This window comes from Pezoporus wallicus, unplaced genomic scaffold (genome assembly GCF_028554395.1).
Source record: "Pezoporus wallicus isolate ANWC-B61680 ecotype Strahan unplaced genomic scaffold, APGP_CSIRO_Pwel_v1 contig_642, whole genome shotgun sequence".
Taxonomy (NCBI): domain Eukaryota; kingdom Metazoa; phylum Chordata; class Aves; order Psittaciformes; family Psittacidae; genus Pezoporus; species Pezoporus wallicus.
Genome location: NW_026637470.1, coordinates 855,577 through 880,077, shown reverse-complemented (window position 1 = coordinate 880,077; position 24,501 = coordinate 855,577). Strand labels below are relative to the sequence as shown.

The following is a 24,501-nucleotide window of genomic DNA, read 5'->3' as shown; positions in this document are numbered from 1 at the left end:
CAGATGGTGCCTACTTCAGTGTCCTGGGTTCAGCAGTAGCAGTCATTTTTCTCTGTCTTGGTAGCTGATGCAGTGCAGTGTTTTGACTTTTGGCCTGGGAACAGAGCTGATAACAATGATGTTTTGGTTTGGCCAAGGACTTTGTGAGCCTCATGCTCTGCCAGGGAGGAGGGGAAGCCGGGAGGAAGCAGAGACAGGACACCTGACCCAAACTGACCAAAGAGGTATTCCATACCACAGCACGTCATGCCCAGGAGGTAACTGGGAGTTAGCCGGAAGGGCTGGGAGACTGCAGGGTTGGAGGAGGTATCAGTCGGTGCTTGGTCGGGCTGGGGGGGGCGAGTTATCAGTTGGCTGGTGGTGAGATGATGTGTTCTCTTCCCTTGTTATTTCCTTTATCATTATTATTATTGGTGGTAGCAGTAGTGATTTGTGTTATACCTTAGTTACTAAACTGTTCTTATCTCAACCCGTAGGAGTTGCATTCTTTTCGATTCTCCTCTCTGTCCCTCCGGGAGTAGGGGGAGGGCAAGAAGGGGGGGAAGTGAGTGAACGAGTTGTCTGGTTTGGTTTAAACCACAACATTCAGCTATTTCATTCCTGTGCTGAATTACAAGACATCTGTACTCTGCTGAAACTTTTATCCTTCCAAAGTGTGAAATGCTGTTTTGCTTTGATATAGCAGAGATGCTAAATCTCTCATCAAGAACTTGTAGCTTACTGGTGAAGAATGGCCGTAAAGCTAATGTAAGAGACCATGATTTAAAAAACTCTGGGTTCAACTCCTGCCTCTACAAATGTACTTTCAGTAGGCTTTCAAAGCCAGACTGGATAAAGGAATTCCGATGCTTGAGAAGGAAGATTAGATTTTTATACATGTTGGTATTGTAAAAAGTTGCCTAAGGACTCACAAAACAATCCTGCAAAATTGTCTCACATGCCTGGGTGTTTTTAGGGATTCATCTGCATCTTTAGATGCTCTTAAAATCTCATTAATTTCTCGATGCCTCAATTTCTCAACCTTCCCTAATTTATCTATTTTGTTTCAGATCATGCTGGACTAAATGTATCTAAATCAACAGAAGTGAAATACTCATGGAATGACTTAGGTTGGAAAAGACCTTTAAGTGCTGAGTCCAACTGTAAACCTAACACTGCTAAGTCCACCACTAAAGCACGTCCCTATGCATCACATCCATGTCTTAAATACCTCCAGATATGGTGATTGAACAACTTCATTGGGCAGCCTGTATTCACGCTTGATAATCCTTCCAGAGAAGAATTTTATCCTAATATTCAATCTAAACTTTCCCTGGGGTAACGTGAGAGTGTTTCCTCTTGTCTCATCAGTTGTTATCTGGGAGAAGAGACCAACACTCACCTCACTACAACCTCCTTTCAGGTAGCTGTAGAGAGCAATAAGGACTCCTCCGAGCCTCCTTTTCTCCAGGTTAAACAACCCCAGTTCCCTCAGCCACTCCTCACAAGACTTGTGCTCCAGACCCTTCACCAGCTTCCTTGCTCTTTTGGACCCAAAGTGCCTAAACAAGGAGATTTTTCTGTACCTTTTGAGGATGTAGCATTTAAAAACTTATTCCAGGAAAATATGTCATTAAGATGGAACTGAACCACAGCTTCACCTCTTCCAAGGAATGGCTCTAAGTACTGAAATGTTCTCAAGTTTAGTCCTATTTCCTTTTTTTTTCACAAGAGTGTCATTAAACTCTTCATGGCTCCCTTATTTTGTCCAGAAGTGGAATTTTTTTACCATATGTTTTATCTCACACCTGAATAAATTCACTCTGCTGTCTGATGGAAGAATATTTTTTCTTAATCTAATCATACAAGCAATCCCCAAATTTCCAACACTCTCTCTATCAATACTGAAAGTAATTTTCACATTTGCACCTGAATCCATAGGGTCTTCCCTTTCCCATGAACTTAAATTATAACTACAATTTAAACAAGCAGAAAAAGACAGTGCTTTTCCCTGTTGCACTTTTCCCCCCACTTTTCCCTTTAATAGCATATTTTATTAAAAGTAAACACATGTTTCTACTTTATTTTCTTGCAAGACAATCAATTGCTCACCATTTACATACTTAACAGTACTTAAAGGTGGGGTGCAAAGGAACAGCAGTAGCTTAGCCTGTACCTTGCTCTCTCAGTGCAGCATTGTTTCAGTCATTTACCTCATACTTTAAATTTGCTTAGCTGTTCTTGCCATTAATTAGCAATTTCTTTTTTCAATTCAGAATGTAATCTATTCCACCTTTTTCAAGGAAATGAATTTGAGAAAGAGAAGACAAAGGGGGTTGATTATTTTCACATCCTACTATCTTATAACAGCTGAAGGTACAGACAAGAAGGGATCTTGGGCAGGGATCCTGCATTTTCAGGGCTGCTTTTGGAAGGTTTTTTGAAAAAACAATTGCGATTTCTTAAAATGCAAATGCCGTATTTTATCTACTACAGAGGTATACTCCAATACTTTTTGCCTTTTAATGATAGTCAATCCTATGCCACTTTGTGAAATATGCAAAACTTAGAAACTGCACATGCCTCCTGCTAGCTAACACATCTAGGCAAGAGGCATGCTATGGTACAGAAGCCCAGACTCTTGTATTTTCATATCAGAATGGTAGAAATGCCTAAGCCTCCAAGTGCAAAGTCCCTCAGAGCTATTCATACCATGCACCTTCAAGTAGATAGATAAGCGACCTTTGCCAGGAGTCCTGGTTGCATGCACAGTTAACAGTGTCTCTAGAGAGCAACCATGAGCCAAGATAGCTACTGTAATACTCAGTATTTCTAGGCTTGGCTCTTATGCATCTGAGTGATTTCCTGAAGTTGGATGGTCTCAACCAACATCCTCCAACAATTTCTAATTATAAATTTTCATTCTTTTGCTATGTAAGCATGTACAAATTACAGTATTTCAGCCTCAGCTATTAAGGGGTTTGTCAGAAGCATAATCAAATGAGACAAATCTCAGCCTTAATCCTGTAATTCAGTAGCATGCATACCTGTCCACCCTTAAAAGAGAGATCCAGTCGAAACCACTGCTTCAGAGGAAGACTGAAGCTAGTTTTCACTGCAAGGTCATCTCCTCTCATGAGGTGCATCTGAATATGCACATAACCTGACAGAGCAACAAAGGAAGAAAAAGTAAACAACCACCACAGAAATATGAAGATTAACAACAGGGTTCCTAAAGTATTATTTACAATGATTCTGTCTTCTTCATCCTCTTCATCACCAAGAGAGATCTGAGCACTCGCCAAGCCATCCATCAGCTCTCACAGAATCCCAGGGAAATGTGCTCCATGAGTCAGTTACACACATCTCGGATGCTAGTGCCCAGGATCCCACATGAAACCACAGACTCAAAAAAACTGTCTGAGGGCTAAACATACTAAACATAAGGGTGTCACAGTTGATCTCAAACACCAGAAAGCAGACATGACTTGCAGCGAACAGAAGAAGGGAACAGCAGATAGTAGTACCTGCTCAACACTCAACTGCTAGGATGTGAGAGTGCAATGATTACGAAGAAGATGACTATACCCTCCACTCTTGGACCTGCAGAACCTGGACATGGTCTGAGCTCTTGAGACCAGAACAAGCTATCATGGTAATGTAGTCCAACACTGAGAATAAAACTGCCCCAAAACCTCTCCAAGGAAATCTCATATCAAGAGGACAACTTCCAGCTGAACTGCCATTTTTGTTTGTTCTTCAAAGCACCTATTATATAGTTTATAACGGATAAATTAATTAATCTAGATTGGTTACAAGACAGTGAAAATTGAAATAGCAAAAATAACAGAGAGGAAAAAAATTGCAAAGAAGGGAAGAGAAAAATGTAATGTCTTATAAAAAGCCAGGTATGCAATTTAAAAACTCTGCACACTTCCTTCCTCTCTGAGCCTGCCAGCAGCCCACAGCTGCTGAATTCCATTCTCTATCAGAGGTTAAAGAGCCGTCTTCTGGTAGGAATGCTCCTCTACTACAAGTGTTGCTAGACTAAAGACAGTGCTACCTCTTAACTTCTATTGGATCGGGGAAATAGACTGTGCTTCTTGAACACTGCCATACAGGCAAGGCCTTTTTCTGATGCTATTTCAGATTTTCAAAAAGTTTCATGTAGTATGTTTATAAGACTCGAGAAGAATATTAAAATAATACTTCAATAATAATAGCAAAGGTTGTTCATTGATATAAGACTGTTTAATACCACTATATGTTCCTGACCTACAGGTCTATTCTCCTGACAAAGCAAACATTTTCTGTAGTTTGCCAAGACTAGAAGCTATGCCGCTGTTTCTCAGTTTTACCCTATTAATTTGGTAGCTACGTTTCTACTGAGACACTGTAGTCAAAAAGAAGAATTTTGCAAGGGATCAGTTTCACAAAATAGGTCTGATAACACATTTATAAATGTCATTTCTAGCCACCAATCTATGAAGATTGTATTAGACCCCTTCTGAAGGCTGTTAATAATATCCCTTACCTTCCTCATTTAGAAATATAGCAGGAGTACTGTACATTTCTTTTGGATCAATAAAATAGAGTATACCACACAGATCCTTTTCACAGTGGTGGAGTAAATACAGCCAGATAGAAAGAGTGAACCTGCATGAGCAAAAATAAACAAAAAATCCACTTTTAATGAGAAATCTCCCTCTATAATTTGAAAAGCACACATTTCACTTTAATTTAGCAAACCTGTTTCACACACATAATCTTCAGAACAGAACATTTCCTCTGCAGTGAAAACTTTCAGAGCAACAGTACTTAAGGCTCTTGGATCTGTGATCTCCTTTTAACCACACACTTTTGTGGTAACAACATGAGAGAAGAGTATGGGAATGTTATCTGAATCAATTCCAAAATGCTGATTCAGAGCTACTGCCAGATCCCACATCAATAAAGGACTGGAAACACTACTGAGACAACTTGGAGGCAACCTCCCGCATGCAGGCTACAGTAGAAAATCCCCAAATGCATGGTTGTGTAGTCTTGATTGTCAAAGACAGTAAAAACTAAGCTGCGTCTTCTATGCTAAATGCAAACTGTGAAAATGTGTTTGGAAGAAGTAGCTGAAAATGAATCCAGCGGCTGGGTAGTACAGATAGGTATGAATAGCTGTCACAAAGTTAGCACAGGATAAATAAAGGTGGAACCTGTGCAAACTATGGAGAAGTGCAAAATAAAAACCTGAAGACCCAACAATGATATCTAGTTAGAAATTTCTGTGCAAAGCTGGCTGAGGCACTAAAAGCATAACTTATACTGCAGCATCTAATTTTAAGGAATTTCTCTGTGCCAGACTAAATCTGCTTCAGTGCTTTTAACAGAAACTTGACCACTTATTTCTGTAACCTTTCCACAGCACTTAGGCAAGTGCTGAACATCAATAAAAACTATACCCCAGCATACAGTCAGTGAAGCAATATGACTATTACAATTTCTGATAAAAATAGTTCTCTTAGTGACTTTTAGAAGGAGATATGGTCACAAAGACTTGTATATTGATTGTTATGACCTACAGGCAAACACTGTGTTTCCAGAAATACTGCTTATGCTTATATATCGCTCTTTTCGTCTTTCACCTCTGGCAATATAGCAAACTTTAAATGCCGCAGTCTATAGTTAATCTTCAATTGCTAGATTGCCAAGCTGAGCACAGAATTGTTCTGGACATTTCCTGGGACAGGTCTGGGACAATGCTGACTCATTTCACTTCTCCACTGCCACAGAATGCACTACAGTGCGAGTAGTCCCTTACAGTTCCAGTCCATTCTTGCTGCAGGCTGTCCACTGGTAGCTACTTCAAATGGCAGCTGTCTATCTCCAGTCCTCTTTCTTTACAAATCCCTGACTGAAGTCAAACAAGTAACTTCAGTTAGATCCACCTGCTTCTGTTGGCCTTTTGCTGCAACAGGGAACAACCACTCACATACAGAAAGCTGAGGGAAAACTCTCTTCCTCTTCTTACCAGAGCTACCCCAGGCTGTCACAACCACAGGCGACCACAACACAAAGGCAATACTGCATGTTAACACTGAAGACACCACCTGAAGGCAAGAGAGGGTGGAACCCTGTGGAGCAGGTCAAGGCACACATAAATTCATGCCATATATTCTCAACCACAGCTTGAGCACCTCAGGAGCAGAATGCAACTGTGCTGGTGAGCAAAGGGCAGTAGATTGTGCAAACCAGGCTGTCACCTATCCTGAAGCAGCCAGGAGCTAAAAATTTCTCTGTACTTATGACTTCAGAACTATAGTTTGAGGGCTAGTAATTTGTATGCAACCTGCACTATCTGACAAGTCTTCTTTGGCACTCTTCTTGTGGTCACAGGCCAAATACAAACCAGCAGGCAAGTTCCAGTTCCTGCGATCATTTCCTATTTCTGTGATAATGTTGCCGGGGTAACAGGATCTGGCGGAAGGGAGATATATTTATGTATCTCTATATATACTTTTTCCTCTAAAGTTGCAAAATACAACTGAAGAGTTGTGACAGTTCTGGGAAGACGAAGAAGAGTAGAAAAAGATAATCTTCACAGAATGATTCCTCTGTAACTGAACAGTGTGCAGGGGCTACAGGGTTTTACTCCTGTCCAACTAGGAGAGTTTACACAGTGATAGTGGAACGAAAGAGTGTAAGCTCAAGCTGTAAGACTTATCTAGGCAGGGGATTCTAGCACTAAGGGCTTGTCAGCTGCAACATAAACTGGAGTGTAAAATTATAGCGAAAAAGCTGCTCCACACTGCTTGCCCTTGCAAGAAACCACACTCTGTACTTGGCCTCAAAAGGATGTTTGAAATGCAGATCTCTCTGTAATGCAGAAAACCCCAGGCTAGCTAGTCATGAGAGAGCAATCTGACTATGACAGAACATCCGACTTACCCTTCTAAGGGTATCTAATCAGCTCAGTTTCACCTACTATTGGGACCCCTTACACAGCACTGCACTAGCACATACTTTAAACATATTCCTGAGGTTCAGCTTGATCCTCTCCAAAACTAAAATCAGAGAACAGAAGGAACTGCCAACTAGTTTCCTCTTGTGCCTTTTCTCAAACTGGTAGGCAGTATTCCTTTAAATTGTGGTATAGCCTAAGAGTTTAAGTATGTTCTATAGCCTTCAATAATCAATTACAGCCTACTTCAATTATTTGACTATACTTACATAGGATAATCAATCTGATGTTGTCTGACTGTCTCAAGTTCTTTGTTTTCAAACTGTTCAAATTTCTTTACAATTCCTGTTTTCTCCCCACTGGAAGCGTATATAAAGTTGAGAATCTGGACACCATCTGCAAAATACAATCCTTCTTAAATCTGCCAGACAACAAGCATTTATAACTAATTAATTAGCTCATACTCATACAGTCAAATATTTGAATCACATAACAGATTAAAATTAACATAAAACTTCAGTAAGTCCTTAAACACAACTTCACTCACTGCTATTAAATACAGTACAGTCTTGGACTGAATAACCCACAGAAAGTGAAGTCCATTTTCAGTTGGTATTAGGAGTAGGGAAAGAACAGACTCATTTAAATCTGAGACACTTAAAGAACCAGTTAGTAAGGAAGAAATCTTCATTTATGTTATTCACCTAAATCTCATTCTATCTTTGGTTACGTCTTCGTGACATTACTCCATAGCTCTTGGACTTTATCTCCATTTTCAGCTCTCCAGTTTATACTGTATGTATGTATAGATACCAATTCTGTTCTTAACTGATATGCATAATCCTGTAATAAATCTTATAAAGCTGCCCCTGCTAAGAAACAGGAAAAAGATTTTCAAGGCCATGACACATCATCAGATTTCCTATCTTATTTTAAAAACCAAATCCGAGTATAATGTTATTTCCTCCTGTTTCTTGTTAAACTGTTTTCATTTATAATACAATTTGATAACAGAGAAGATGCTTCACACTGTTGTCAGAGATCACATGCTGTCTCCAACAAGAAGCAACATCATTGCTTCCCTATTTGTCTTCAGAGCATTTTACATGTTAAGGTAGCGAAAACAAATTACCATCATGGGATTTCCTAGGAAAGACACCATTAGAAGCAAATGACCCAATTTCTTTCAGATTCTGTTTTCAATACATATTGAAGAAAAAATAAAGAATTGTCAGCAGGTGTAAAGCTAGAGACAGGCAGAGACAAAAATTATCAGAACTCAGAGAAAATCTAGAGAGTTGTGAGTTTCAGTTATTTATAGTTGGTAAGTCACATTATGTTATTTTAAACTATAAATTTTAAAATTAAAACTGCTTGTACATAATGTTTTGGGGGAAAAATATGAGAGCTATAATTATTTTATTGCATTATAAAGTCCTAAATATATGCTTCTAAGTGCATGGCCATAATCTTAAGCATCAGTAGACTACCCGTGTGAGAATTATGTATGCAAGAACTGACCTAAAGCAGTAAGGACTGAACAATGCTCTCTGAAGACAAAGGAATGCTTTCAACTGGCAATCACTAGTTTTTAAATAACGCTGTTTGAATACATTAGAAAATAGAAGGCCATGCTGCTACAAATTTCCAAGCTGGCAGTGATGAAACAAGTCAGTCCTGAGGGACATGACAGCTTCAGTCATTTGCAACTCTCACCCCTCAGTTATGAGGTTTAAATGTTCAATGTTTGCCAAGTAAATCATCCTACATAACATTTACTACTTACTACTGGTGTGTGCTTTTAACAGCTTACCAAGGATGTTATTTGGGTCCCATTAGTTTCCTGGGGGAAAAAAGTGACATTATACCTACCACTTTCATGAGGGCACTGAGGTATCCTATTTGCCTGGAGCATCCACAAATAGTCAGCACCCCACTGAAAGCAAACTTTGTGGTCCTTAAATGGGCGCTCAAAAGGTGGAACGGCTTCTAAGAAAGTGTAGTTCTTGGCAACTGCATCCTGGTAGTCTTCATTCTGCTCAGTATTATAGCTGGTAACTGATTTGTGACTAATCCATGCGTATAATATCACACTGTGCACTATTATTGAGTTTCTGATGATATAGTCATCTCTGTAAACCATGATGCTCGGAAATTTCAAATGTACTTGTCGAGTTCTGCTGACATAAAGGTTCTTCTCATCTTTCCATCTCCTTCTATACACTGGTACACCAGTCCTGAACTCGGAAGAAGCTACTGCTTCTAAGTTGATAATACAAGGCTTAGAACACAAATACTGAACTGAAACTTCTGAACTGTTAAGAACCTTCCTTTCTAAAATGTTTAAATGAATAAAGTCCACATGACTCATGTTTGGTTCAAACTGAACTGCTGTTGTCCGCAATGTTTCCTTTCCAAAGGATGGCACAAAATTCTGGAAAGAAAAACAAACACAAAACATGTTAACCAGAGAATCTAAGTTTACATGATTACTAATATACCTGCAGCAATAACAGAAGCACACGAAGCAATGCACAAGCAGAAGGTTTACATACCATGCACGAGCTCCAGAATATTAGGTTTCTTTCACACAGCAAGCAGATGTGCATTACTGGAGAGCTATCATCAAGGTTTTAATGGTAGCAACTCCCTTACATCAAATTCTCATAGTTACACATGCTTCTACAAACAAACTGTATTTACAGGGTGTATCCTTTCGCCCTTCCGCAAACAGAATCCGGTCTAAGATACTGACTTACACGTCATGCTATTGACACATGGTCCTAGAATCATCCCTAAAGAGTATATACTAAAAAGTACTGGCATTTATTCATTGTATTGTTGTCCACTAGTACTGCCACTACATGAAGTTTCTGTATCTTTTGTAAAGTTAGCTAATTTTGTCACCTCTCATGCAGATACCTGTAGGACGTCGTAAGAACTAAGGCTTCCTGAGAATGAATTAATGTTCATGAAGTGTTAAGGAGATTATTATTGAAATGTTCTTATCCTGGAGACAGACTTACAAATCTGAGCAGCAAGACCAGCAGGCAGTTTTTGCCCAGCTTCTGCTCTCCGCAGCTACGTACATTATAATAAACTTTGTGAGTGTTTGGACATACACCAGGATCATCCTCCATGTTGAAGTTCTTGTACCTACGGCTTCAAACAGCTTCTTTTCTTCTTGCTCTGCAATCAGCATCTGGCCTGATGCACTGCCAAGGATACTGAGGATTACTTAGCTTAGAGGGCAGTCACTAGGACCGCACTTCTGCCAAGTCCCCTGATCCATCTAAAACATTCAGAATTGCCTCTTAGGATTACCAGGAAAGCTGGTCATTAAGATTGCTTAAAATGAGAAGATATGTCTTTGGTAACTTTTAACTTTGCTAAGCTTAAACAAATCGAACTGAAATTTATCTTGGATTGATGGCTTTTCACTGTGATTCTTAAAAGCTTTGGCCAAGTTATTAGTGCATTTCTAATTATCAGCATTATGTGTCATGCACCTGGAGTACAAGACCTTCACTGTGATCCAATATGGGGATCAGTAAAAGTCCTTAATGATAAACTATTTTGCTTTTATTTCTTAAGATATGTTAACACTGCTTGAGAGCTACACTCTGAAAACATAAAGCCAGCAAAACCTGTGAAGGTATAAATATGGATACTGAAAAACAATGCCTACTGAAAGGGCTAAAAAAGTAATCACAATTGGAAGTTGGTGTCCATTGGAAAAGTTACTATATCCTGTAACAAAACCACATACACAAATACTCATACAAAAGTTGATAAGAGAATCCTAATTTTAATATTAATTTTATTATCTTTCAGAGCTTGACTTGACAAAGATACTATTCTTTTATGCTTCCTACATAATGCTTCTTTGGTCCTAGATACCTCTAAAACCATCAAAAGTGCATAGTAGTAAAGACAAATTCTTGTAAATCTCTTCTACTTGGTAATTATCATTCATATTCCTAACTTTTTTTTTTAATCTCACAATAAAGAGTACTTGTAAACAGCTTAATCCCTGTGATACGGGGCTGTGTCATGAGGAAGATGGTAATATGTTATGAAAGCAATGCCACACGGTTAGCACAAAATGTAGCAGTCTAGCAGGTAGACACTACAAAGCACCGTGGTACCACTGTGTGGCTACCACATACACATATTTACTGTCAAAATACACACAGGCAGCTCCCAGTTTTCTCAGGGGTTTATCCAATACAGCAATATGGGAGCTGACCTCCAGCAATGACAGCTTGGGTCTAGCACAGTTAACAAAGATACGGCAGTGTATGAATGTGGCCATCTGACTTCCAGTGAGTGGCAGAAAATTTGCGGTGGGGATCCCATGGTAGAAAGCTCTGCAATCCAAAGCCGGCTCCTTGTAGAAGCAACTCCATGATGCTCATAGAGCACTTAAGTGTGAGGTACCGTGACTGCTGATGCACAAGGTGAGCTTCAGCTCTGCTAGCCTTACTGCCTTTCCCTTAGTGCCCGTTCTGCTAAATGACTCCCATAGAGTTACTCAAGAAACTTTTCTTCCTATTCTTTGGTGCCTTGGGTATTAGTTGAGACACATGCTACAAAAATGTAAGAAGCATGTTTGGGTCTGCCATTACACCACACCTAACCTACCCTTCCGGAGGCTCATACTGCAAGGAGCATGGTGCAAAGACCCCTGAGCCATCCCACACCCTGCAGCAGAGACCACAGACCGTAACCTCTTCCAGACCACAGCTGTGTCTCTGTTACCACTTGGTTGCCTCTACACAGGGTCCCCAGAGCACTGCATAATGTGCACAGTACCTTCCCCCCATTATCTCAGACAAGGTAGAGTTAATTGTGTATCATCTCCGACCATGAGAGCGAGGATGAAAGGATTACACAATAAGTGTGATTATGAGATTTAAATATAAAAGTTTCCCAGCACAGTAAAGAGGCCACGTATGCTGGATTCAAACTGTGACCATAAACTGGCAGAGCTCAATAAGAAAGGCTTCATTGTATGGGGCAACTTAGCCACAAAAAATTTAAAAGTTCTTTTTTTTTTCTTGATCTTTTTCTTAAAACCTGCTGAATCTGGAGGAGTTAGCACAAGTCACCCCATCAGACGCTGGGATGAGAATCATTGTGTGAGGCAATCACAACAACCAATAGGGAAGGGAAATTTTTCAGCAGTGTATTACATACAGAAATGATGAGAAACTGTTCCTTCACTTGCTGGAAATAAGATCTCAGCAGGACCCTCCCGGAGCTCACCCCTGCAGAAATCCCACACAGCCCCTTGAAACTGCACCTGTTTGCACAAAGTCTGCAGATAACCAGAGCCCTTTCCCTGTGAACACCCACCATGCCACACTAGATCTTAAGATGCTTGAAAAGGAAACATGCCAAAAAGCTGCCCATCAGCATCAATACCCCCTACAGGCATAGAGAGTTTAACCGAGTTCGTGTTCAACAGCCTTAAGAGGAAAAAGCAGCTCAGTAGATGCTTCTAAAAGGCATCTGTTTCTGTAAGCCAGAGCAGCCCCACAGTGACACGTGTAAGTAGATGTCAAAGACACCCCCCTTCTTTCAAACCCCAAATATCACGTCACTTCGGTAAAGCTTTCTAACACCTCGATTTAATGACCTCATGTCCCCCAGATCCATAACGCGGCATAACCGTGGGGTTGGAGGGGGTTAGCCGGGCCGGGCCAGGCCGGACAACCGCGAGGCTGGCTCCGAGCGGCGGCCTCGGCCCCCGCGCACCCCTGGGCACCGGCTCCGGCCCCGACTGACCACAACCTGCAGTCCCGCACTGCCCCCCCGAGCGCGGAGCTCCACCGCGGAGCACCCGCGTACCCCGCCCGCGGGGCTGGGCGCTCACCGCCAGCCGCCGCCCGACCCGGCCACTCGCCGCAGCCAGTCTTTGGCCGCGACGCGACGCGACGCGACGGGCCGGGCCAGGGCAGGTGCGAGACCGGCCGCCACTCACCGTGAGGAACAGCAGGAGGAGCAGAAGGGAGCGGCAGCGGGGCACGGCGGGGCGCTCAGCCGGAGGGTCCATACCGCCGCGGTGGCGGCGCTGCCCAGCCCGGGAGTCCGAGCCTGGCCACGCCGACAAGGACGCGGCAGGTCCGGTTTCCTGGAGGAGGGGCCACCGCAGCCAGGTGCCGAGGGCGTGGAGGGGCCGGGCCGGGCCGGGCTGGGCTACACGCGGGGGCCGAGCTCTTTGTGGGGGCCGAGCTCCCCGGCCGTGCCGTGGGGCAGCGCAGAGGCGTGCGCACGCCGGTACAGCGGACAGGGCTGGTCGCCTGGCCCGTCGTGACACAACGAACAGCGGCGGGTGTGTCGCGGCGCCGTCCCCGCCTCGCCGAGGTCCGCGGACACCGGGCTGTGCCCCGCCGGCCCGCACGGGGGCGCTGCCCGCCGCTGTTGCCGCGCCAGGCAGGGGAGGCGGAGCATCCGGTGCGTCCCGGAAGTAGGAGGCACATGGTTTCCGGGTTGTGCCCGCCGGCGATGGCGGGGCTGTACCGCACGGTCGGTATCTTCGGTGGTTTCGTGGCCGTGGTGGCGGCGGCTTTTTACCCTATCTACTTCCGGCCGCTGCTAATGCCGGAGGAGTACAGTAAGTGCCTGCGCGGCGTTAGGGGAGCGGGCCGTGAGCGGTTTGTGTCCCGCTGCGGGGCGGGACGGGACGGGAAGGGAGCGCGAGCGGGCCCGCCTGAGGGTGCCCCGGGGCTGCCGGAGGGTGAGAGTGGCCTGAGAGATACTTTAAAAAAAAAAACAATAAAACTCGTAGTACTCTTGTTTCAAGTTACAGGCCAGTACGTGCTCAAGGACACCCTTTAGCTGTTCACTGAAGCTGTTACGAGGACGGAAAGGCAGTTAAAGGGTTCGATAAGGGGGCTGGAGCATCTCTCCTGTGAGCTGAAACTGAGGGAGTTGGGTTCGTTCAGCCTGGAGAGGAGACGGCTCAGGGGAGACCTTAGAGCCCAGAGTTCCCAGTGCCTCCGGGGGGCTTACAAAAAGGATGGGGACAATGCCATAGGACAATTCATGATGATTCTATATTTGGAGGGTAGATTCAAACTAGATACAAGGAATACGGCTTTTTACAATGAGGATGGTGAGGCATTGGAGCAGGTTGTAGATGCCCTATTCCTGGAAACAGTCAAGGTCAGATTGTACAACGCTCTTGAGCAACGTGAGCGAGTTGAAGATGGCCCTGCTTATTTTGGGGGGAATGGACTAGATGTCCTTTAAAGGTCTCTTCCAACCCAAACAGACCATTCTGTGTGACTCTTTTGAGTTATGTTTTCCAGCTGCAATTTAAGTGTTTACCTTAAACAGTGCTAACAGTTTCTTTACCGGTTGCGATGGTTTGCTAGCGCTGCTCTCGGTCTGAAACTGGCTGTTGAGGAGAGCCCGCTTTCCTGCCAGTACCACACAAAACCCGCCAAAGCCCGTCCCTGGGCGCTGGGACGAGGGAGCTCTCGTAGTCGCCTGTAGGTTCGGGTGCGAAGCCCCGCGGTTGCCAGCGTTGGCTCCCTCCGCGCCGCGGGAACGGTAGGGGGCGCACCCGTGAGCCGCGGTTCAGTACCGCGGAAGGGAGCGGGTAAAGGTTCTGGGTAAAAGTTCTGCCTCATCCCCTTGCTTCAGCTTGTGCAAAAGTCAGCAAGCTGTTGACGACAGCCTGAAGATGTATGTGGTTAATCTCCTGAGACAACTGAAGCGATTTCTAGGAAGAAGTAAAAAAAAAAAGGAAAAGGTAACAAACTTACTGATCTTGGAGGGACTTTAGCCTTGTATCAAAGATGATTTAAAATTAAATTTGCAAGCAGATTTTTATTTAATGAAGCTATGCCTGTGAAGTTGGAAACTGCCCACAAAGGTTTTCTACTCTGTGTTCCTATTGAAAAACCTTAATTTTTGCTTATGATGCACTTTCCAAGAATATAATACCAGAAGTGAGACTGCGTTAGGGGAAGGAAACAAATAGTAGATGACATCCTCTTTTGTAGTTGTGTATTATGTGAGCGTATGTTCCCTTGTAGGTTAGGGTTTTGTTTTAGTCTTGGTTTAGCATATAAGTGATGCACAGTTAGCAAGTGCTTAAATTTTCTATTTAATATGCAAGTCTAAACTTACTGCTTGCTGCTCAAATTCTCCTTTGATCTGACCTTTACTTATTTCTTATGTGCTTTTCTTGATGCTTATCACTGCAGTGTGAGAGACGCACAAGCATTAGTTCTCATAATACTTGAGACAAAAACGTGGAATTTCACATTTGTGGTCCTTGAGCAGAAGTATTTTAACCTCTAGGGTACACAAGATTTGATTTTTCAGAGTGCATGTTGCTGTATGGCAACTTCTGTAGAAGCTTACAACTTCCATTGCCTTGAGCTGTGGTGGATACTCAGTATTTCTGCATTTTGGAATGCTGGGTCTGAAGCTGGACATCATCATTAACATCACACAGTAATCTTGCAAAAGGCAAGAATTGATTTTAGTTCTCTGGAGCAACAGCTGGATCTGCCTCCCGTGCCTACCTCCCTTGCAAGTCGAATCAATTACTGTGATACGCCTGCTGGTTTCCAGTAGCATTAGGCTTGTACCTCGACAGCCTAATAACACATAGTGCCTGGCCATTCTCAGTGGGATAGGAGGCTGAAAGGTTTCAGTTTTAAGTTGAACTTAGTTCTGAGTTTCCCCTGAGAACGTGCACCCTATAGTTGTTTAAAGTTCAGTGGTCTGGGCAGAAGGCTAATTCAGAGCTTTGACTTCCTGCTTCAAAGTACCACAGGGGTGAAGTACTTAACTGGCAAGGAGGAAAAAAGGAGGTGCCTTTAGTAAAGGGAAATTACATAGATTTTGCCATGTCTTGTCTTTCAGGTGGTTGAAACTTTAAAACAAAAAAGTCTGAGACAGGCCCATTGTAGGGAAAAATATCCCTCCAATCCTTAAATTCACACAGTTTACGTGCAGTAATTTTGTAGATGCTGTCATGAAATCTGCTTGTGGTAAGATGCAAAATCTTTCAGGGCCTGAAAATGGGGGTCACTGATCTTGGAAAGAATAAATCTTGAGAGTTACCTTGAGCCTGTGAGCTCCTGAAAGTACTAGTCCTTATGTGGTAAGATCATGACGTGTTTTGGCATCTTTTGTTGAACAGTAGTCATTACTTTAAGATCTTATTGTTTGTAATCTCTCAAAACAGACAAGCTGTTAGTTTCTCAGTGTATTAAGACTCCATTCCATTATGTAGGTGGATACTCAACAGAATATTACTGTGTAGCATGTAGAATGAATAAAATGGGTGCACTCAAGATGTCTGGTATTCTCTTTCTTCTTAGTAGTGTCCTTTCTGTTCTGTTTTCCAGAGAAAGAACAGTCAATAAACCGAGCTGGGGTTGTTCAAGAGGATATTCAGCCTGCAGGTATACTTGATTCATGTGTTTGCATTGATTGTTTAAAAGACCTTCTTGAAGTAAGACTGGAATACTTACATGGATTTAAATAATACAGTAAAGAATATATTCAAAGAATATATATAATAAACTTGCCATGAATTTTTTTTCAGGCTAATTCTTGAGTTGAAAAGTACAGATTAATGAAATTTGTTTTAAATTGGCTTAAAAAGGCAAATAAGTTGCAGTAATTGCTATTTTCGCACTTTCTTCAATAGATGCCAATTTCCATACTAGAAATTATCTTCTGAACCAGAGCAACCAAGAACCGTGGGTGAGCTGAGCTGTAGTTATAAAGAATACACTATTGTACCCTGGTTTGTGGAATACTGCTTTACAACTCGGCTGAAAAACAATTTATGAGCACTTTGAAGTACCTTCCAGCCTCATGGGTGGAGGGATGAGGCAGAAATCTACTACATACAAAGAAAATTTAGAATGCTAATAGCTTTTTGATCCCTGTTGCCCGTAGAAGGGCATATGAGGGGAATAAAATTAAAGTATGGCAGACTGTCCTTGGTAGTTCATTGTTTCATGGCTAATGGAACTGGCTATTCATTATGTAAGGTTAGCACATCTTGTTTAAAGACATGATGCGTCTTTAAACATGATGTGTCTTGTTTAAAGACATGATATGTCTTGATGAAATAGTTCATATCTTAGTATGTTAAAGGGTAATGTATTCCTGTTTTTAGAAAAGCCTGCCATCAGCATGAGAGGAAAACCAAATAGGATTAATGCCATGTCATTACTACACATGTCAGTTCAATCATTGGTGCAGGACTTATTTTCCAGGAAAGTGGTGAAATGCTGAAGAGGAGTGGGAAGGGTATTGCAAAATAGAAGTCAGGTAAACCTGCCTTTTTATTAAACATAAAAGAGGGCTGGACTGGCTCATTTATCCAAGATGCTGGTACTTGAGGATCAGTTCTCCTCATTATATCTTTTCCATCTAAATTTAGCTGCTGCTGAGAAGTTATGAGATCCACTAGATGAAAGTGAAATCTAGACAAGTTTAAGTACAAGGTGCAATTCTAGATGGTTGTTCCAGCAGTATTAGAACACCTTACTTATGAATGTAATAAATTTTTCCATTATCTGAAGCTTAAGAGCAAGAGGAAGTTGCCTTTTAAAATATTTTTGCAAGCTTAAGCAGAGCTGTGAGTTCAGGGCAGAAATTGTTTGGTTCCTTATTGTTTTGTACACCAGGCTGCAGTAGCAGACCAGTTTTCTTCTATTTTTTTTTTCCTCCAATAGCCTAGTTATGAACTGCTGTTATTCTCATATTTGATTTGTAGGGTTAAAAGTATGGTCTGATCCATTTGGAAGAAAGTAATGTTGGCGGCTGGGTGTATTGCAAGGCAAAACTGAAGATGGACATCTTCAGCCATTTCTTCTTTCACTGAACTCTGTCTTTGGGTGTCGCTGGAGAAGAATTCTGAATATGTTGTGTGGGCACATGAGGAGCACCAAAGGCTACTGCTTGAAGTCCTAAGAGATAAACTCATGCTAGTTTTGACAGAGGATACTGGGACATAGTGCACAGACTGTAGAGAGCTGTATGATTCTTGAGATTAAAAGTAAAATATTTGTTTCTGTGAGAAAAGGGAAGAGCACTATTTTGTTAATATGTAGACACTTGTAGAATAAATTGTGACTAGAATAAATCATGCAGACGCTGCAGTTTTCTCCCTAGTTTGAGAATTATTTTTTGCGGTTTTATTATGAAAACATGATAAAAGTATATACTGAGAGAGATCAGTGCAGAAAATGTAACAAGGTGAGTGTACATTTGTACATTAAAATTTCTTCCTTTTAAACCAGTGTGTATTTTTTTAATTTGTTTCTCAAGTAGGCGTGCAGGTTAACCTTGGCCAGGTGCTGCCCAGCCACTCTCTGGTTCCTTAGTAGGACAGGGGAGAAAATTGGATGAAAAAGCTTGTGGGTCCAGATAAACACATGTAGGTTGCTTACCAGTTACTGTTGCAGACAAAACAGACTCAACTTGGGGTAAATTAATGTAGTTTTAATGGCAATCAAAATAGATTTGGATAGTGAGAAACAAAATTTAAAATAGCGCCTTCCCGCTGCCTCTCTTTTTCCAGGGTTGGCTTCGCTCCTAACTCCTCCGTTTCTTCCCTTCCTGGTCCCCTGAGCAGTTGATGGGGGGGGGGTAACTGTCAGTTCACAACAGTTCTGTTGCTTTTTCCTCCTCATGTTTTTCCCCTGCTCCTGCATAGGCTCTTCATGAGCTGCAATTCCTTCAAGAAATACCCAGCTGCTCCAGTGTGGTCTCCTCCTCAGGCCACAGCGTGGATAGCTGCTCCAACAAGGTCTTCTCCAGAGGCTACAGGGGAATACCTGCTCTGGTGCCTAGAGCACCTCCTTCCCCACCTTCTTTCCTGACTTTGTTCATACTGCTGTTTCTCACTTTTTCCCCCTCTTTCCTCTGCTTGTCTGATGTTCTCACAAAGGTGCCACCTGCTTGGCTGCTGGGCTGAGCTGTGTGATGCAGTGGGTTCTTTGCGGAACCAGCTGGAGCTGTTTGTGGCCAGCGTGGGGCAACTCCTGCAGCCTGCCTTCCTTGTCACCAAAACCCTAACTGGTACACCTAATACAGGAGGTTAACACCAGATGTTTGGGTAACAGAGCAGATACTTTAAAGAATCTCTTTTTAAAAACACTTTTCCACAGTGAGCATAATGATAGTTAGAACAGGCAAGCAAAGCATTTCCCCTACCAAAAATCCTTACCTAAATTCTATGTCTCTCTTAATAATTGGTTCTGAATAAACTATGTGTTTTCAGATTTCAGTGAAAATAAACAAGTCTATAATCTGTAGTTACAGTCTATAACCTAACCGGTATTGTTCTCAAGTACAGATGTAGCATGTGCGTTAATTTGAGTATACTACCTTTTGATTTTTTTTTAGCACTTCATTATGTTATACAACATTTTAAGGAGCACTGCAAGATCATGTATGTTAGGAAGAACGTATGCCTCGTGAATGTTACTTATGAAGTCAGTAGCTTTTTTTTGGACATCACGCATTTATTAAGGTGACAGATGAAAGACTGGATGTTCACAGTGTTCTCTGCTACTTGCGATTCTTTTTCTACCCGTCATTACTGTTCCCCTCCCACTCAAACGTTTCTGCTTTGAGTTGATTTTTTTTTTTTTTTTTTCCCCCAGTCTCCTGTTACCACTATGAGCATTACAAGTTTTTTGTTTGCTTGCTGGAAAAATGAGATCAAACTTGATTTCTTTGAGTTCTCAGGTGATTTCACATGATGGCTGAAGCTGGAGGAAGTATACACATTCACTGTAGGGATAATGACAGATGTTTCACTATATAGCACAGTCACAACTGCTAACACCGTCACAAAGCTAATTCAGTGTTTCCTGGGAAAAGAAGAAGCAATTAAATTGAGGAACAGACTGTTTTTTTAATAATTTAATTCTTTCTTCAATGAAACTATGGAAATGTGGGAGCCTTGGGTTCTGTTTTCTCAGACAAAACATAGAGATGCATCAGTTTCAGTAAAGTTGTCTAAAGTGTGTTTGCAGTGGAAATACAGTATTGCTTAAACTCGGGCTCTCCATCTATAACTGACTAGCTGCAAAACAAGAAGTTTCTGGAGAAACTGGGAATTGTTAAATAATGCTGCTTCTGTCACTTGGTGACGCATGCTTAAAAAACATACGTCATGGTAGTAGTGTGAAAGAAACCACTCTTCAGGATAAGTGATGTGACAGAGGCTATTAAACTACTGAGTTAGGAGATAAGATAATCTGTCTGTCATTTGCTTTGTGAAGTTGAGCAATTTGACAAGTCTGGATCTTGCTTAGAAAAATGTTGGATGGTTTCAGAACTGGTTGTTGCTGGCAGGTGCTGAGCCTTCTGCCTTCTTATTACTTAAACATTGCAAAACATTTGAGTACATGAACTCAGTAGTGTAGCATTTATAGAACTGTGCATGTTTGTTGGTCCTGATCTGTAATTCATTCCACGGCAAAAAAGCTTTTTAAGTTTTGTGATTTCCTGTGCAGTATTTGCAACAGTGTGTTTTGCATCCTGAAGTGAACCTGAACTCTGGAAAGAATTGGTTTTACTGATCATCACTTCTTACTTGCTGTGTTCCACCTAGTAAAGTGGGCTGATTGCCCATGTCTTTAAACTGTTAGAGCAGTGAATGTGTTTTTCACATCTTTGACATTCTGTCTGGATAAAACTGTCAAGTCAACAAGGAACATACTGCAATAATTCTCCAGAACTATTTACACTGAAATTTTCTGTGATTGCTCTGGCATTTGCCAGTTGCCTGGAGACTTGCACAAGACTCAGATGGGAAGTTATAATCCTGCAGCTGGCTTTCTGGGCTTCGTGACAATGCTTTGTTTTGCTCTTGGACACTGGAGGTAAGCCTCTCCTTCTCCTAGCTACCCAGTAACAGGTGAAGTTGTGCCCCCCAGGACTCTCCTTATCTTCCTCTGGAAGTAAGAGGTTTTGCTACTTCTGTAGCCTGCAACAGCTATCACTTTTCAGTGCTATCACACAAAGTTGTTAGATGTGTTTACAATGATGCATAATTCTATATAATTCTTAGTCTGCCTTCTGCAGAGGAGCCCATAGGGTCCATCTGTTCTGATGGAAAGGTTGAGACAAAGCATTTGATAAAAATGCCTTTTTAGGATTTTTTAAAACAGCTTTTTGTAACTATTCTGTAATACAAATGCATTTTTTTCTTATTTATGCTAGTTGCAGTAAGAACAGCAAATACAACTTCAGCCTTTGGAGGACTGGAGGAAAGTTTTAACCAGTGCTTTGATGCCCCAACAGGGCATCATTGTACTAAGTTTAGGCCTGCTGTTGTATGCTGATAAGTTATGAAATTACTAAAACTTGTGCCATGAAGAACAAGTCTGGCATTTTGGTCTAAACACAGCTTAGTTTCAGAGCATTACAGACTGTTGATGATGCAATGAAACCCTCAAGCACAAACACTTCAGAAGGAGTAAATATGGCAAAAGATACTGCAAGCTGCCAGATTATACATAGCAAGAAAAATGGGATTTTCTTGCTAAATATTGTGTATGTTTCACTGAGATTGTTCACACTGATGAGAGGACATTTTTTTCTGTCCTACTCAAAGCACATTGAAAAGACTCCAACAAACGTCATAATTGTTATTGTACATATAGCCTTCCACAAAATACAGTGAAGAAGAAGAAGCAGTGCTAGTGATTTGCGGTCTTCTAAACCAATGTAAGTTGTGTATTTTCCCCTCTTGCAGTCTAGCAATCATTAACTACTCATTTTCTCAGTACTGTGTACTGTCCTATCTGACCTTTAGGTTAACATGCAGACACAGCAGTAAATGAAACACTGTATTGGCTTTTTCTTTGGTGCCAGGCTGCCCAAATAGTATGTTTGATAGTGGAAGGAAATTATTTCCTAGCTTCTGGGAAAGTGCTGCAGGTAGACACTGTTTCTATGAGGACAGTGTATAATGGGAGAGAGCAAAACCAAAGTACAGGTCAAAGCATATTAAAGCTCTCATTTTTATGTATTAGCCTCTGATCCGAGGTGTATTTGTGAATATCACAGACTCTGTGGGCCTTGCAAGAAAAATGGTGCAGCGTTTAAGACACTGTCTTGGGAACAGGACTGTAGTCACTTCCCTGTTCTACCATGCTTCTATCTGATAGCAGGCAAGTAATGTACCCTTTGAGCTTCAGTTCCATATGTAAAATGGCAATCAGAGTACTCCCCTTACTTGCAAGGCATGATGAAGGTAAATACTTGGGGGGGGGGGGATGTTTATGCTCTAGAAAACATTTGGTTCTTGTCTGAGGAGTTTTCTTCATGTTTAGGAAAAATAGGCCTGGATTTGTGTGAGAATCTTATTTTGGTTCCAAGAATTTAAAATGTTTTGAAGAATCTTTTTGAAAGAAAACAACTTCTGAAATTGCCCAGGATTTTACACTGCTGAAATATAGGCTGTGAATATGGGAATTTTATTTTTTGGGGAGTCAAACAGAAAACTCACCTGCTTTTCACAATACTGATGTTTTTCAGAAGATCTCCAAGTTGGAGTATAAGCTTCTACATGCAAATTGAAACACAACCCACTATGAATGTTATTACAGTTGCACAAAACCACAGAAAATTGGTCAGCTTCTGCTGCTGTTCCAGGTGCCTTAGCAATTTTTCGGCATTCAGCAGTTTTCAGTGTTTTGACTTGCTACTTCCCTTGTCTTCTGTAACAATGGGTCCCCTCTTCTGACCTTCAGATGCCTGAGAAATAGCTAAAAGTCTTCTAAGATTGCTGCAAGTACTGAGCAGGCGAAGCTGAGTTGCAGTTAAAAGAGATGAGGAAGATCTGAAGATACTCCAGGGAAGAGAGTATTGCCCCTGTAGCCCTGGAGGAATACCTTGGAGGTCAGGTGATAGTTATGAAGAGGAGACAGGGCATACTGGCCACTTCAATGGGCAGGAGCATGAGGGACATAGAACATAAATCCATTGGAACACAGCCTTCAGAGGCTCTGCTGCTCACAGAGCAATTTGGGATACTTCTTTCCCTCTTCCCTGTTTCCTCCACAGCAGATCACAGGTGAACATTTCTAAAGAAAGTTCCTAGCCAAGATGAGGTTATCATAAGCAGAAAAATTCATCTTAAGTAGATAATTTCATCTAAGGAGAAATATTATTTCATCTAAGGAGAAATTATCTAACTTCCCTTCACTCTAGCCTACCTTGAGAGATCAGAAATGAGAATAACGAGTTGGAAGGGACCTTATGCTGAAAAGCGTCTTTCAGGTGACAGGGAAAGGTACCTCCTTTGCTGTCAACTTCTTCCTGTAATTTTGTACAGTGAATCTCAGCAATGCCAATCAGAGTAGAGGAGGAAGGTACTCCCATTGCCTCAGCAGAAATTCCTGTAGGAGGAGTCCTCTTCAGCCACCCATTCACTCCCAGAACTGGATGGGTCAGACACATTTGAGGAATGTATTTATTTTTCCACCCTGGATGAAGAGGAAGCCACTGTGGATGTTAACCAGAAGCATTTGCTCCCTGGTCTATTACCTGTGACTTTTGGGGTGCCAGTGATTGTGGCAGGGCAGCTCTAGCCTTATTTCCTCCCATCTACAGATACAAGGAAGGTTCATACAAGAACTCTTGTGCCATTACTGGCTGACCAGCACCTCTAAGAGTCCTCTGAAGCGTGGAAAGCAGGTAATCCTAGTAACAGAATCTTCACTGTCTGCTTGTAGCTTCTTCTGAAATAAGCTCCATTCCCTTGTCCTTCTTATAGTCATCCTGTGAGTGGGTAACACAGGCATGCTGGATGTCACATATAACAAAGAACTTCCCATAGTTTTGTCCAAAATCCTGTGTCCCACATGAAAAACTTGTGGGGTATTACTTCTCCCTGCATTTTCTATGTGCTTTTAATATGGTTTATGTGATTTGGTGGCCTTTGCTGCCTGCTCCCTGCTACCTCTCTCTGCCTCTGGATCACAGCAACAATGCCAGCAGCACCATTAGGTGAAGGAGCCTGTAATGAGCTGTGAGGATCTAAAGAAGTCACAGTGATCATCATCACAGTGATAAAGTAATGAAGGAAGGGCCACATCCGCTTAAATTTTCAGAGGCTGGGCATCTCGGGAATTACTATATTTAGTACAATGTTGCTCCATATATATGCTATTGTAGGAAGTGACAGGGAGTTTTCAAAGAGGAACTATATGTAGGAGAGGACCCAAGACATTCCTTGGGCAGGAATACCCTTGCCCTAAAGAAAGTGAAAGCTTAATGCCTCAAGTCTGCTCTGAATGTTAGAGATCTCGTCAGTGTGTTTCCACTGTGTTTGTATTTTGTTGATCACAAGGGTCGCAAAGAATCTTTGCCAGGAAAATGTTAACTCTAATTGAATCCCCAATCCCAAATGTGAGGCAGAAGCAGTCTTTCCATTGTTCCTTCACAAATGCGCTATCTCAAAAGCAGTGGTATCACAAAATCACAGGCTCTAGACTGGAAATTACTGTTGTAGGTCATCTGGTCCATTTTGCTTCTGAAAGTGGGGCTAATTCCAGAATCTGATC

The 24,501-nt window shown here is 41.9% G+C and overlaps 2 protein-coding genes across 5 annotated transcripts in view; one reads left to right on the top strand and one right to left on the bottom strand.

The window, feature by feature from the left end:
• Positions 1 to 13,014, bottom strand: part of SEL1L3 (SEL1L family member 3) — a 37,426-nt gene extending 24,412 nt beyond the window's left edge. The window contains exons 1-5 of the mRNA XM_057405603.1: positions 12,918 to 13,014; positions 8,804 to 9,365; positions 7,201 to 7,327; positions 4,514 to 4,635; positions 3,027 to 3,142 (exon numbers count right to left, since the gene is read on the bottom strand). Coding sequence (XP_057261586.1) covers positions 3,027 to 3,142; positions 4,514 to 4,635; positions 7,201 to 7,327; positions 8,804 to 9,365; positions 12,918 to 12,989 — 999 coding nt within the window. The 5' untranslated portion in view covers positions 12,990 to 13,014. The remainder of the gene's footprint in view (positions 1 to 3,026; positions 3,143 to 4,513; positions 4,636 to 7,200; positions 7,328 to 8,803; positions 9,366 to 12,917) is intronic.
• A 417-nt stretch (positions 13,015 to 13,431) lies between these two features.
• SMIM20 (small integral membrane protein 20) lies at positions 13,432 to 23,898 on the top strand. 4 transcript variants are annotated; one of them, XM_057405599.1, is made up of 4 exons: positions 13,432 to 13,550; positions 16,306 to 16,362; positions 17,088 to 17,242; positions 17,691 to 18,212. In XM_057405599.1, exons 1-3 carry the CDS (start codon positions 13,442 to 13,444, stop codon positions 17,204 to 17,206), a joined length of 285 nt encoding a protein of 94 aa, XP_057261582.1. In that variant the 5' UTR covers positions 13,432 to 13,441; the 3' UTR covers positions 17,207 to 17,242; positions 17,691 to 18,212. The 4 variants fall into 4 exon arrangements, with proteins under 4 accessions (XP_057261582.1, XP_057261583.1, XP_057261584.1 ...); XM_057405600.1 differs by lacking the exons at positions 17,088 to 17,242; positions 17,691 to 18,212 and adding an exon at positions 23,549 to 23,898; XM_057405601.1 differs by lacking the exon at positions 17,088 to 17,242.
• Positions 23,899 to 24,501: the final 603 nt, after the last annotated feature.